General features: G+C 31.6%; 2 protein-coding genes across 2 annotated transcripts in view; one reads left to right on the top strand and one right to left on the bottom strand.

Moving 5' to 3' along the window:
• Positions 1–3601, top strand: part of LOC123657112 (glutaminyl-peptide cyclotransferase-like) — a 33434-nt gene extending 29833 nt beyond the window's left edge. Inside the window, exon 5 of the mRNA XM_045592697.1 lies at positions 2997–3601. Coding sequence (XP_045448653.1) covers positions 2997–3148 — 152 coding nt within the window. The 3' untranslated portion in view covers positions 3149–3601. The remainder of the gene's footprint in view (positions 1–2996) is intronic.
• A 1409-nt stretch (positions 3602–5010) lies between these two features.
• LOC123657109 lies at positions 5011–10331 on the bottom strand. Its single transcript, XM_045592694.1, has 7 exons — positions 9714–10331; positions 9255–9407; positions 8781–8958; positions 8112–8302; positions 7019–7204; positions 5792–6110; positions 5011–5752 (listed from the first exon to the last, which is right to left on the bottom strand). The coding sequence occupies exons 2-7, from the start codon at positions 9396–9398 to the stop codon at positions 5322–5324; spliced, it is 1449 nt and encodes a 482-aa protein (XP_045448650.1). The 5' UTR covers positions 9399–9407; positions 9714–10331; the 3' UTR covers positions 5011–5321.
• Between the last annotated feature and the right edge of the window lie 4193 nt (positions 10332–14524).

Here is a 14524-nt window from a genome sequence, read left to right as displayed (position 1 = left end):
CGCTCTTTCTAGTGAGTATTAGGTCAAGTTGATGCCAATGACCAGAGCGTGGATGTCTCCAGGAAACCTTACTTGATGGCTTTCCCTTGAAGTAGGTATTGGTAACGCAAAGTGAGTGTCTTGAAGAGAATTCGAGCAAGCGTTGCCCGTTCTCGTTGATCTTACCAACGCCATGGGTGCCAATACATTCTGGCCACGCACTGTGATTTTGGCCGACGCGAGCATTTAAATCACCCAAGATGTAAAGGCGGTCTCGGGGTTTTACTTTCTGTATCACAGATTCAAGTTGGTCGTAGAACTGACTTTTGGCTTCATCGGTTGCCATCAACGTTGGAGCGTAGGCGGAGATGATTGTAATAAAACCGCACTTGGTATTTAGACGCAACACCATAACACGCTCCGACACACCGTGTGGTGTTTCTATGGATGACAGGAGGTCGTTTCTTACCGCAAAGCCAACACCATGCTCGCGAACGGCTTCAGTGTCTTTACCTTTCCAGAAAAATGTATAATTTTTTTCACGAATGGATCCCTCACCAGGCAGTCTCGTTTCTTGCAAGGCACATAATGATACACCCAGCCGACAGAGCTCCATATCAATCACTGCGGTTTTACGCGGATCTTGTACGTTCTGTAAATCTCCGCAGGTGTTCGGGAGACCTGTCCTCATAGTACGGACATTCCATGTCGAAATGCGCATGGCAGTGTTATGTTGGTTCTTTGTTTTTTTATTATTATTTTGACCTTTATCCGCAGGTGTGCTAGATAACGGCGCCAATTATCCAGATATAGTCTGGTGCTCCCTACACCCTAAAGGAACAAACCAGCACCGAGACGGATCGGTACCCTACTGGCCGGGGGCTGCCCAGCTTGAAGCGGGCGGTAACCAATCAGTGGGCCTTCGATGGACCCTCCCACTGACGAGAGCGACCCCTAGCGCCCGCGCTTACGTCCATACGCGCGGACTTAAAACTGGTAACTGCCACTCCCCGTGTTATTTTCCACGAAGCCGAGCTGACGTGGGTGGAGTATCCTCTCCACAGACAGACACTGTGTCGCCTAGGACATTCTTAAGGAAAACGCAGAGTTGCCTAAGCTCTGCGCCACCCTCTCGACCTCACTGGCGAGGCCCACAGGAACGACGAGTCGATACGTGTGGAGCCAGTTTGGCTGCAGGGGTCTTTCGCATTTAGAGCTATGCCACGAATGCCTGACGGAGACCCCGTTCCGGGTTTCAAGTGAAGTTTTCCTTCTCCAGGACCCTGATAATTTTGAGCCAGGTTAATCCCTCGGTCGCCTTTTACGACCCCCACGGGAAGAAAGGGGGTGGTGCTATTCTACTCTGCCGGCAGCACACGGCCAATATATATAGTAGCTACCTGTTATTTAATCTGTACATTTAAATAATTTATGAAATAGATTTACAAAACATACTGAAATTTTTTCGAAAAATTGATCAATACCACACTCATGCGTTTTGCGGGAAAATTGATTTAATTTTAGTAAGAAATGTATTTATTTTTACGCTTGTAACAAAAAGCGGAAAACGAGAAATTATACTCAGTTATTTCTATAAACATAGGCGTAAAATAATAAATTTGCAGATAAACAGTTATAATATTATTATAATCAAAATATGTTGCATAATTAATGGAACAGAACTTTGCAATTTGGCTTTTATCCAATTACAAAACTTAAAAAAGAATGTTGCTAGGGGCAGTGATGTACAAGATACCTCAAATAAAGTATCTCGAATACCAAATACAAAATACTTTTAAAATAAGTATTTCAGATACCAGATACAAATAACTTTCTGTAATGGTATCTGAAATACTAGATATAAAATACGTATCTTTCAAATACTTTTTATAGATAAAATACTTTTGTAAAAAAACAACATTATTTTTGATGAAATTTAATTTTTTACATATAAATCGCGTTGATTGCGCATCCGTGAAACAACATAATATTACATTTTTATGGTTTTAATTGGAACTTAAGTAAAACTAATTCTTCAAAGTTTATCACTCATTTTCCTTCGATGAGGCCACGTGATCATGCCTCCAAATGAGAAGAGTCGCTCCATAGGGGTAGAAATTGGCAAACAGGTGTTGTATTTCAAAAATATTTTTTTTTATTGTAGGAAAAGCATTTAAACTCTTTATGTTGGTATCTTTATTATTTAAATATTGCAATGTTTCTAAGTCAGCGGTGCTGCCTGATCCTGTGTTTTCGGCACTTGCAACAGAGGAATCTGAATCCTCTAAAAACATGTAATAGGATAAAAAAAGACAATTCTTTTTTTCTATAAAATGTTGCCACGCCACCTATCAATTTGACCCTAAAAGACTAAAACACCGGACTAAAGATTCAATAGCGCGTTCAGTTTCTGCGACAAAATTAATATTTAAAATTAATGTTACCTAGGATGTCACAATAGAATCAGTTATCTGTTACTAAAAGTATCTTAGCAAACATAGTATCTACAAAATACTAAGATACCAAACAAAAGGTATTTAAATAGAAGATACAAAATGAATTTTTTAAAAAGGTATTTAGTTACAAGATGAAAATACGTATTTTGTATCTTGTATCTGTATTTCAGATACTTTTATCTTAGATAAGTTACATCTCTGGCTAGGGGTAATCGCAAAAATGTCGCGATATGATTGCAGTACTGTCGCGGATTGTACACGTTTTTGATTTTTATATAATCGTTTTTATGCGGTTCAAACATTCGAAAAGGCGTCATTAGCGACCTCATTAAGTAAAAATATGATAAACAAATCTGCCTATAAATATTAACTGTAAAGGTTCCCAGCCCATGTTGAAAGCTGGGGGACCGTTGCAACGACCCCCAGACTTCAACGCTAATTTTCAGTGACATTATCAATTCTTCCGTAACAAAAGATGAAGTGAAAATAAGTTAATTTTATTATATTATTTTTTGTACCGTTATATTTATGATATTAATATAAGTTTTTTTTTCTTTCTAGATGTGGACGTTCTACACATAATTCCCAATCCGTTCCCGCATGTATGGCACACGGCAAACGACGACATGTCGGCGCTTGATTTTAACACCATAGATAATTTGAACAAAATATTCCGCGTGTTTGTCGCCGAGTATCTTCATGTGACTCCCTAGCGGCGTTGGCGATTCGAAATGGCAATTCTCTTAAATACCATGGACTATTGACCATGCTCTCATGGTGCTGCACAATCGTGTTTACAAATATAATTATGCTAGAAATTTTTAATAAAATTTAATGTAAATGCTTAAAAGCCATAGACTATTACAATGTAGAGGCGCTGGCGCCAAAATTTGACGTTGTAATTTTTTATTGTAGGTATATTTTTTAAACTACAGATATCTAACATTTAAATTACAAAAATAAATAAACTTATATTGTTCTTGTTGATTGTTTGAAATAGGTTGGTTTGAATAATTGTTTTATACACTGAAATTAATACAATTACTGCGCTTCTAGAGGGCAGGGCGTTGTGCTAGGCGTATTTATTTGAGCGTAATTATTTATAAAAAATAATATAAAGCTAAAAAATGATTATAGCCTATAAAAATTATATAACATTAGATTTTTCTTAATATAATTGACTGGTTTGTAAAGAATTAATATAAAAATGATATTAAATAAATTTGTATTTATTCTGTGTGCGTGCGTGTTACATATAGGTAATAAATTATGTATTATGTATAATATGATATATCTTTCGTTTAAATGTGTTCCCTCCGTTTTAAATTGTATATGTTGAAAGTTACAATTTCTTATTTAAATTTTTAAATACCTAATTGTTAAGATATTTTTTTGTCTATGCCTTGTTAAACAGATTTTTGTCATTGATATTTTAAAAAAAATTATAAACCTTTTTTCTAATGTTCATTGAAATTATATTTGTCGATATATGTATTAAGGTTTGTATGAATTTTTATTCACCAAAGTACATAAAACTAATGTAAAAATATTAAGAACGAATTATAATCAGGGATTATGTTGTAAATATGATTTAATACATTCGTCGAATCGTCTATCTAATCACTCTGATATCTGATAGATAATTATCATGTTTATGTGTTTATGAGTAACCTTTTTAAGCTGTTATAATGTGTTACAAGTGCCTTGTGAAAACAACGTGAATAATTTTTATATATATATTTTTATTGCCTGTTTACGATTTGTAATAAAACGTATAAAAATGCAGCTAAATCACATAAGACACGGAAAAAAAAAACAACTAAATAGTCAACATGTTGACACAAGGTATATTTCGCTATTTATGTCGAATTCATAAAATAATTTTTAAGTCCTTTTCTAAATTTAATTTTTTTTTAAATCTTCATATTATGTAGCTACCGATCTTCAGAATTAAAAAAATTCGTGTAGGGTTTAGCTATGTACAATATTATATAGATACGTATATTAATTATATACTCTTAGATTAAAAGTTAATAGATGTATTTATTGTAAATATATATATAGACGTGTATTCAGACAAAAAGTCGATCAATTTTATGCTTTTAAATATCTTATATTTATAAATAGTATAATATAGTTCTTTGTTAAATATCAGTAATAGACAAATATACATTCCTGTATACAAAGCTTTATGATATGTATTTAAATCTTTAATATACATATATTAATGTTGCATAATCTTGTTTTATTTATTTTATCTAATAATGTAAAATTGTAAACTATGTTCTCATTTATATTTAAAAAAAAAACGTATTTTTCTATTTATTTAAAGTACCTATTTACATAACATTTTATAGAGTATTAGACGAATATTATTAAAATCTAATTAAAAGATGTGTTTTGCATGGTCGGCGTTTAGCAAGGTAACATATTGGATTCAATGGAATCGATCTGTTCAGCTATTGTGCAGTTAAATACAACAAGAATCAGATGGTCGATGCGCGACGACTCTGCGGTAATTATCGGCTTTTGTCAATAAGATTTTTTATGAGGAATTAAAAAATTAGAGATAAAATTCAAATAAACATTTTTATTAAGGTTTGCCATATATTATCTGTGGTACAGACAATAAGAATTGTGCTAAGAGAATAAAACAAGTCCGAGACTTAACAGATAAGTTAAAAAATAATTTATACAATTCATGCGCTAAAAATATCGTAGACATTAGAACAGACAAGAATAAACAACACTTATAGCTACGCTTAATCCACTATACAATAGCGACTTTACGCCATAAACATAGAAAAATGTATAAAAATTGGCAAAATAAAATATATTTCCTTATTATAATACATATCCCTTTTTAATTTAATAATAAAAAAAACTTTAGAATATACTATCTAGAAAAGATCCTTTAAACTTTTTCATCGTTCTCTCTTCCAATTCTGTTAACTTAGTGTCAATATAATTGTTAAATGTCTTCCCTCCATTTGTTTCATCAAGATCTGACACTTCTTCATTTTTTACAATTTCTTTACAATCTTCCTTTCCATCAACATTTTGTTCACTCTTCAAAATATCAATAGGATCGTTTAAAGTACCTTGTTCCATACCGTTATTATCAACTTTCAGACTTTCTTTCTCATTTTCTAGATTCACATTAGTCTCATTGCCAATTTCTTCAGAATAGATAGACTCAGTGGAATTTTCCGGTTGCATTATATTCTCGTTTCTAACTATTTCATTGATAGCATCTCCGAAATCCATTGTTTCCATTGAATCAATTTCCATATTTGCTTCTAGATTAGTTTTGATACCTTCCATTGACATATTTGCTTCTAGATTAGTTTTGATACCAGTACTCAAATTTTGCTCCATAAAATTAATATCTGAAGGTGCATAAACAGTACTCATGTCATTATTAAGATCATTTACAAATACATTATTACCTTCATTTACATTCTGTTCATCAGTTTCGAAGGCAAAATTTTCGTTTATTATTGATATTCTTGTTGACGTAGTTTCATTTTCATTTAAAATTGTTTTATCATCATCATCATCATCGATAATTCTTCTAGATCGTTTTACTTTAGTTCCTGTGGCATCTTTGTTTTTCCTTGATTTTTTTACCCTAGTCTCGCTCACATTAGCAATATTACTTGAGGTTTTAGATTCCTGAAAAAATATTTTCCCGAATTAAAACAAATGACTATTAATACTGGCGATATTTTCCAGTGATAGTAAGTGAAAACTCTAAAGACACAAATATTAACATTAAAGTAGAACAAAGGATATAGAATATTGTAAAAATTGTTATAATTGATTTTTAAAGAGAAAGTTTTTTTTTTTAATAATATGAAAGGACTTTAATTATCAATTTAATTTCAATATTTAAAAGTCTGTTTACTTTATGTTAGCAATACCAAACAGCACTAGTATAGTAGTAGTAGTATCAGTAGCTTTATTTTCATCTTAACTATGCATATTTTACTGTACTGGTTACTGGTATACTGGTACTGTTACTAGTTGAAATTCGACCATAATTAATATAAATTACAATTTTGAACATTATTAAGGTTCTGTTTTCAAAGACTATACTTCTATAATAATAAACATAATTGTGTTTGCTAGCAAACGAAAAAAAAACCGACTTCAATTACATCAACAAGTAATACAACGTAAGTAGAGGAAAAAAATTAACAAACGCACTAGTCGTCACTACGATTTTCGAGGGTTTTCCTCGATTTCTCTGGGATTCCATCATCAGATCGAGGTTTCCTTATCATGGTACCACACTTGGGGTATCTCCTTTACAACAAATTTTTTTTATCAAAATCGGTTCTTAAACGACGAAGTTATCCCTGAACATACATATATATACGAACGAATTGAGTAACTTCCTCCTTTTTTGAAGTCGGTTAAAAAAGATTTATTGTATTTTTTTATGTTAGCATTCTGCACTCCTTCTGTATATAAACTATAAGTGTGCGAAATTTCACAGTCGTCCGCCTGCAGAATTTTGGTACGGGTACAAAGTTTTTGCTTCATATATAAATATATAGATATGTATATCAAATACAAACCTTTATTTCATCAAACTGTTTCACATTATCTTCCCGTATAACAATATCCTCTAAGAATGCATCTAGATAAATAGATTTCAGCAGTATTTCTTTAGATGTTTTCTCACTTGGTATAAAATCTTTGACATTCAACTTCAGTTTTGGATACAGCCAATCATAAATGAAAGCAAGCATTTTTAAATCCTTCTAAAATAAAAAGTTTACATTTTACTACACTTAAAATGACAAAATTAGTATATTTATGTTAAGTTAATCACAAGGTAATAACCGAATGGCATTTCTGTTAGGGAGGATCAACTTTTTCAAACTACAAAGGTGACAAATAGCCTATAGTACGCCTGATTGGTAAGTGGATATTGTAGCCTCACTACTCCTGTACTTCTACAACACCAGAAGAACTGTAGGCAAGTTGCTAACCGTATCCCTAACCTTCCAGCTCTGGCTACTTTATTCACCAAAGGAAGACAACACTGCTTGACAGCAGTATTATTTAGCTATTTCCCTAGTCAGGCTGCTCCAAATTTTTTATAAGGTATTTTTTTCTGTGCCCTAGCTCAATCAAAATATCAATGTTTTGTTTTTTCACAGAATAATATAAAATAAATATTTCCTACTGGATAAAATAAGATAAAATAACAATTCTCTATAAATAGTAAATATACGCTGTGTGGTTCCGGCATTAAGAATATAACCACCCCCTCTCTTCCTGTGGGTGTCGTAAGAGGCGACTAAGGGATAACACAGTTCCACTACCACCTTGGAACATAAAAAGCCGACCGATGGTGGGATAACCATTCAACTGCTGGCTTTGAAATACACATAGGTCAAAGACATGATAGGATGAAGACATAGGAGCAGCGTCTTCGATGGGATAAAACCAGCTCTGCGGTCACCAACCGCAGCTTGGTGACTATGGGCAAAACACATGAGTTCACTCCGTTTTCGGCGCGAACTTGTGGAGGCAGTGGATAGCAAATAATAGTAAGCCTCAAAAAAAGTTAATATTTGACTTCTTCATATAAATAAGGTTGCTAACAATCATAGTACTTCTCCTTTAATAACATGTGATAGCTTTTTATCATATGGGACTTACCTTCATATCAGTTGACGTAATCCATATCTTGTATTCAGCATCACTAATTTGACACATATCTTTATCAATTAAGTCGTGTTTTGCTATAACGATGCTCCAACTATGATGTCGGTAATATGCCAACTCATCTACCTTCTTGATGAAAATCTTTTTACCCTTTACTACTCTCTTTGATTCCACTGCCAAATCATCTAGAAATCATTTTTTAAATAAATTAATGGATTGAAGCTTCTTAAGAAATACAAAATATTTTACTATTTTATGTAAATAAAAATGTAAGCTTAAGCTTATTGGATGTATGATGGTAAAAGATTACGATGAATTTTCCTTTTTCACTATTAAATTACAATTTATTTATTGGATATTTCTATTCACAATAGTGAATCTAAAAGTTACTGTTTATCACTTAGAGTGATTAATTACTGACAAAGGGGTACATCTTAACAAATATTGATAACTTAAACTAATAACTAACTTTAATAACTTTGAAAAAAAAAATCTATAACTAAAGCAGACAGAAGAATGTGAACTGGATCAAAAAATCCTTTTTTTTTTTTCTGATAACGCCCACGTTAAATCACAAAAAGTGTATAACTCGACTTTTATCACTTTTCACAGAAGATAGATATAAAAAGGTGACATTTCTTCTTAAAGTTATTTCATACAAACCTTCAATAAAATCAGTCCATTGTAGGAAATACTCTTTCCATGTAAACATTTCATTGTCATTTTTACACAGTATCAATACGGGTTTCTTCAGTAAATATATAACAGCATTAACAAATAAAACAACTGTAACTGATTTGCCAGTGTGTGTCGGGAAGTTTAAAATAACACCTTGCTTTTTCTAAATAAAAAAAAAAAAACATTTTTTTGATAATTTCAACACATTAAAAATTATTATTACAGTCTTATAATAAATTTTATTTATAAAATAATGAACATAAGGCAGCAAGTTAATTTATACATAAAATTTCAGTTTCATAAAAAATTTAAAATTTTTTAGTAAGAAACTGATTTAAAAAAAAAATTATACAATTCAACTTTTCATTGTATGGCTTGTTGCATTATCAGTTAGACACTAAAAATATATTTATATTAATAATATTTTATCTTTACTGACTTTAAATAATACAAAATTACCTTTTTAAATTGCATATATAGGCATCTCAGACCATTTATTTGGTGTTGTTTTAGTAGTTGACAGTTATTTAGAAATACTTCATGCGAACCCTGCTTTTGAAGATATAAGCGTTCACATACATTTCCTTGTATTACTTCAACCATTTTTGCTTGCTATAGTAATCAAAAACATATAACATTATAACTAATATAACCCATTTCTTGAGACATTTTGCTTCTCTGTGAGTTAATTAAGGTACTAGGTTGTACGGTGTGTAATGGCATATAAATCTTCAACACTCTTCCTTGATACGAGAAGCTAGTATGCAATATTGAATTTACAAACTCTTTTAACAAATTAAACTGCCTGTAATATCTTAAGTATTGATACTTGACTCAATATTTCTGTTTTTCAAGGAATTAATAAGACTTATTTAATATTATAACCAATTTTAATTACAAGATTTATAAACCTTTTACCTTTTTAAACTAAGATGACAAATTCTGATTGATTCGATTGAGTATTGACAATGTCATAATTAAAATATACAACATTTCTAAGTAAAACAACGCCACAAACACTGAGACACTCGTTTTGTGTATTTCTATATCCTCAAATTCTTGCATAATATGCCTGTTTCGGTACACATGATCCCAAAACATCAAGGAGACTTGAAAGTGCTTCACACTACTAACAGACACTTAAAATACTTTGATATATTTATTTCATTGAATTCCTATTTTTTATTTCAGTTATAATTCATTATACAGCATCATATCAAACTAGGATGACTTTCAAATTTGTTTCTGTTTTTTATTTATGTATAATTGAGTGTCTTTTTAGTTTTTAAAATTTTTTCAATTTTTGATTGAGTAATTGTAATGATTATGTTCTATTAAGACTTGATTTAATCATGATATTACTTTTCGTGTAAATTAGAAATAATTTTACAACAAATGAACTAAAAAAGGGGGTTGTAAATTGCACTAGTGTAAAAATACAATAAAAATATTTTTTATTGACAGAATTTCATTACTCATTATAAATCATTGACACTGACAGTTGTAAGTTTCGGCTACGCTCTACTAAGCGACCGCAACGCCCATTCTATCGTTCAAACCTGTTTTATATAAGCTTCTTGGTTCCACCTAAGGTCGTGGTCGTCGTGAGCGATTACTCGATGTCATAGGTGACGTCACTGTTGCGACCACATCTCACTCACTTCAACCACAAAACTGTCAATGTCAAATTGTGAATGTTATCTGTATAAGTAAGTTACTTTACTCTTTGATGTTATCTCTTATTTGATTCTGCAAAAATGCAACGATGAATTCCCGGGAATCCATCAGTTTTACTCCAATCTAGACTTGTGTAACTCATGAGTGAGTGATACAAATGAAACATATCTTTTCAAGTGAGCTAATCTCTCATCAGCTCACTTACGTTTCAAATATATCTCCAGCTCACTAGTCTTATGATTCATTTTCGAGAGACTGACGTACTGAGCGGGAGTAAACGAGACTGAGCTAGTGAGCCACTCGATCGGACGATGGCGTTTATCATGCGAAAGAGAGAGATAGTTAGTTATGGCTCTGTATCTTTTCGATTCATATTTCACAAGCAGACCTAGCATGCGCGCCACGACAAAATTTTGTCTACCCCTTTTCTCGTATTATCTCTCTATGTCTACAGTAGCTAACATGCGTGCACGCGATACTCTTCTCGTTACGTCAATAGAAGAGATAATCATTAAATTTTAGTGATCTGTGATATTTATCTCTACGGAAGCTAACATGACATCGTAATTTTGTCGAATTTTGTCGTTTTAGGAAGAGAAACTTCTCGTTTTCAATATTATCGACGAGAAAGACGATAAATAAAAAATAAATAAAACCGGATGCCTATTTTTTGTATACCATGGCGTTTCCCTATTATAATTATATAATTTCGGTATATGAAGAGCGGGAAATGCGAAAAGTCGAGTGAAGTGTGCCATATAATGACACAAAAAACGTATTTGCGCCCTGTTGCTTCTTATTCTAAATAATAATAATAATAATACTTTATTTCAGACCAAAGTATAAGTCCATATTGGGTTAGTACAACAAGACAAGACAACATTCAGAATAAAAAACAAAACAAAATTATATTAAAAAAATCAATAAGTAAAAATAAAATTAAATAGAATAAAAGTAAAATCAATAATCAAAAAAAAAAAATTCAAAAATTCAAAAAATTTTAAAAATTAAAAAAAAAAAAAAAACAATGCGTGATAGAATTACAATTATCTAATGTGCGACAAGATATAAAGCACAACACGAGCATATTGTTTTGCATATATAATTAAATTCATTTACTTACGCCGTTTTATTTTCCATATTAGATTTTTTAAATTAGATATACACTTTTTATCTTAGCCAAAAGGCCGAGAACATTGTTAAATAAAACATGTGTCACTCGTTTGAAATTATACAAACGTTGGCTCATCCCGGTTTGGCACGATTGGTCAATAACCTTGTAAATTCAACTTTACGACATAAGAAATAAGAATGATATTCAGTTGTGATTATGGTTGATAATGTTTCTCTACTCGACAAGGCGAAGTCTTCGGAAGAGAATTTTGTCTCTCGTAGTGCGCATGTTAGGGTAATCGAGAAAATACTCGATGTAGACATTATCTCTCTCTCTCGTCAAGAGATATCTCGTTGTATGCATGCTAGGCCGGCTGGTCATAGACTCAATCGTCTTGCTTTGAACAAGCGAAAAAGTATTTTTTTCCAACCACATAAGGTTGCATTTTGGTTGCTTTATAAAATTATTTCACTGAGCTAAATGAGCTGAAGAGCTAAATGAGTGATATTTGCATTTTGGTTGCTTTATAAAATTATTTCACTGAGCTAAATGAGCTGAAGAGCTAAATGAGTGATATATATCCTAAGATCAAAATGATATATATCTCTCTTTTCTTTTCAGTGATATAAACTTCGCATGGCTACTCCAATCTATGCGAAATATTTACTCACAACCACCTACCCCACCCCAGCCTGCAAAATAATGATACTTGTAATAAAAAAAATACTAATCGATAGATTTTCAATAGCTCAATTCAACTACGTTGTCCTTTTAAATTGCTCACCTTAAACTATTTCATTAAAAATCAAAAAAGTCGTTAAAAATTATTCTTTTATCAATATTTTCAAACTCCTATATCTTTTGATGTATACAATATTTTAAATTGCTCAAAGTGTTAAAAAACTGCTCAAGTTGCATTTACAATTGCTCAAGTACAGTTTGGAACAGCTCCACTTCCCTTAATTTTTAAATAAATATATATAGTTCGAACAAATTTAACGTATATCATAAGCCAAGTGAGCGCTGCGGATGCGCATAGACAATGATGGGAAGCAAAAAATTGCGGATATTCGTAATAAAAAAGATACTAATTGTTAGATTTTTAATAGCTCAATTCAACTACGTTGTCGTTTTAAATTGCTTACCTTAAATTATTTCATTAAAAATCAATAACGTCGTTGAAAAAAAAATAATTTATCAATATTTTCAAACTCCTATATCTTTTGATGTATACAATATTTTAAATTGCTCAAAGTGTTAAAAAACTGCTCAAGTTACATTTATAATTGCTCAAGTATAGTTTGGAACAGCTCCACTTTCCTTAATTTCTAAATAAATATATATGTGTAGTTTAAACAAATTTAACGTTTACATCATAAGACAGGTGAGCGCTGCGCATACGCATACATACGCGTTCTTTAACACTTTGAGCAATTTTAAATGCTGTATACATCAAAAGATACAGGAGTTTGAAAATATTGATAAATAAATATTTTTCAACGACTTTTTTGATTTTTAATTATATAATTTGAGGTGAGCAATTTAAAAGGACAACGTAGTTGAATTGAGCTATTGAAAATGTTTCGATTAGTATTTTTTTTTTACAAATATCATTATTTTATTTGTTCAAACTATTTATATTTATTTAAAAATTAAGGAAAGTGGATCTGTTCCAAACTATACTTGAGCAATTATAAATGCAACTTGAGCAGTTTTTTAACACTTTGAGCAATTTAAAATATTGTATACATCAAAAGATATAGGAGTTTGAAAATATTTGATTTTTATAAAAAAAAATTTGATTTTTAATTATATAATTTGAGGTGAGCAATTTAAAAGGACAACGTAGTTGAATTGAGCTATTCAAAATCTATCAATTAGTATTTATTTTATTACAAATATCATTATTTTGCAGGCTGGGGTGGGGTAGGTCTCACAACCCCCACAGCTACATGATTTGGCCATGCCGCCATATTGCGAGCAAACAGCTGATACCTGATACTTGACAGCGCCCAAATATGCGTTCCACTTATAAAATTCGCCCACAACGCCTGCGGCGTTTTAAACATTATTACCTAGGGGAACGACAATTTTAGCGGTCATGATCAATGGCGTAATGGGCCTTAAGCGGAACGGTTCTTCTAGTATCTATTAAACTTTTTTTTATTTCGAAACATTTCCTATTACATGCAATTATTATTGTTGGTAAATGTAATTTAAATCCAAAATGTAAGATAATCCAACAACTATATTTTAATCACAAAACTTCCCAATTCAATTATATTTTTGTTATTTTTTTGTTGCTAAATGCCTATTAATTTCAGTATTATGATAAATATACTTTATGAAAAAATTAACAAGTTAATAGAAAACATATTATTTATTAAAATAGTAACGTATAAGGTACAAAACATGTTTAATATTTAAAAATAAAATTATTTAAGTTGAACGTATTGCCGCGCTTTGTAGGTTTTGAGTTGTAGAAATAGAATAATAAACTAATTTTAAAGTTATAAAATTTTAGTAGCACGCGGTCAGAAAACGGGGTAGGTTCGGAATCAGGCGCGTTAGGCACCTGATTTTCAGCCTTTATTTCCTTAGCTGGCCCACGCCGCGACAACGTACCTTAGAAAGTAAAATGGAAGGACACTGGCCTGACTAATTCCCGGCGATGATGGTCTTCAGTTCCGTCTTTGTCCGATGACCGGCGGAGATCTCCACCGGTGTAAATGCCGGTAATCAGTCAGCCCGTTATTAATCGAGGGCAGTGACTCGATTTGTAGCAAAGTATAATTAAAGATATAAATCTAAAATAAATCCTGAAACGAAGAAAGTTCCGAGTCAGGAAAAGAACAATTCAGAAACCAGTGTCACAATTAGCAAAATAATAAATAATTACAATTTTCTCGTTAAGTTAAGAACACCAGTAATATGTAAT

This window comes from Melitaea cinxia, chromosome 10 (assembly GCF_905220565.1).
Source record: "Melitaea cinxia chromosome 10, ilMelCinx1.1, whole genome shotgun sequence".
In the NCBI taxonomy this organism is placed as follows: domain Eukaryota; kingdom Metazoa; phylum Arthropoda; class Insecta; order Lepidoptera; family Nymphalidae; genus Melitaea; species Melitaea cinxia.
The sequence above is the reverse complement of the archived record's forward strand: the minus strand, read 5'-3'. Positions and strand labels throughout refer to the sequence as shown.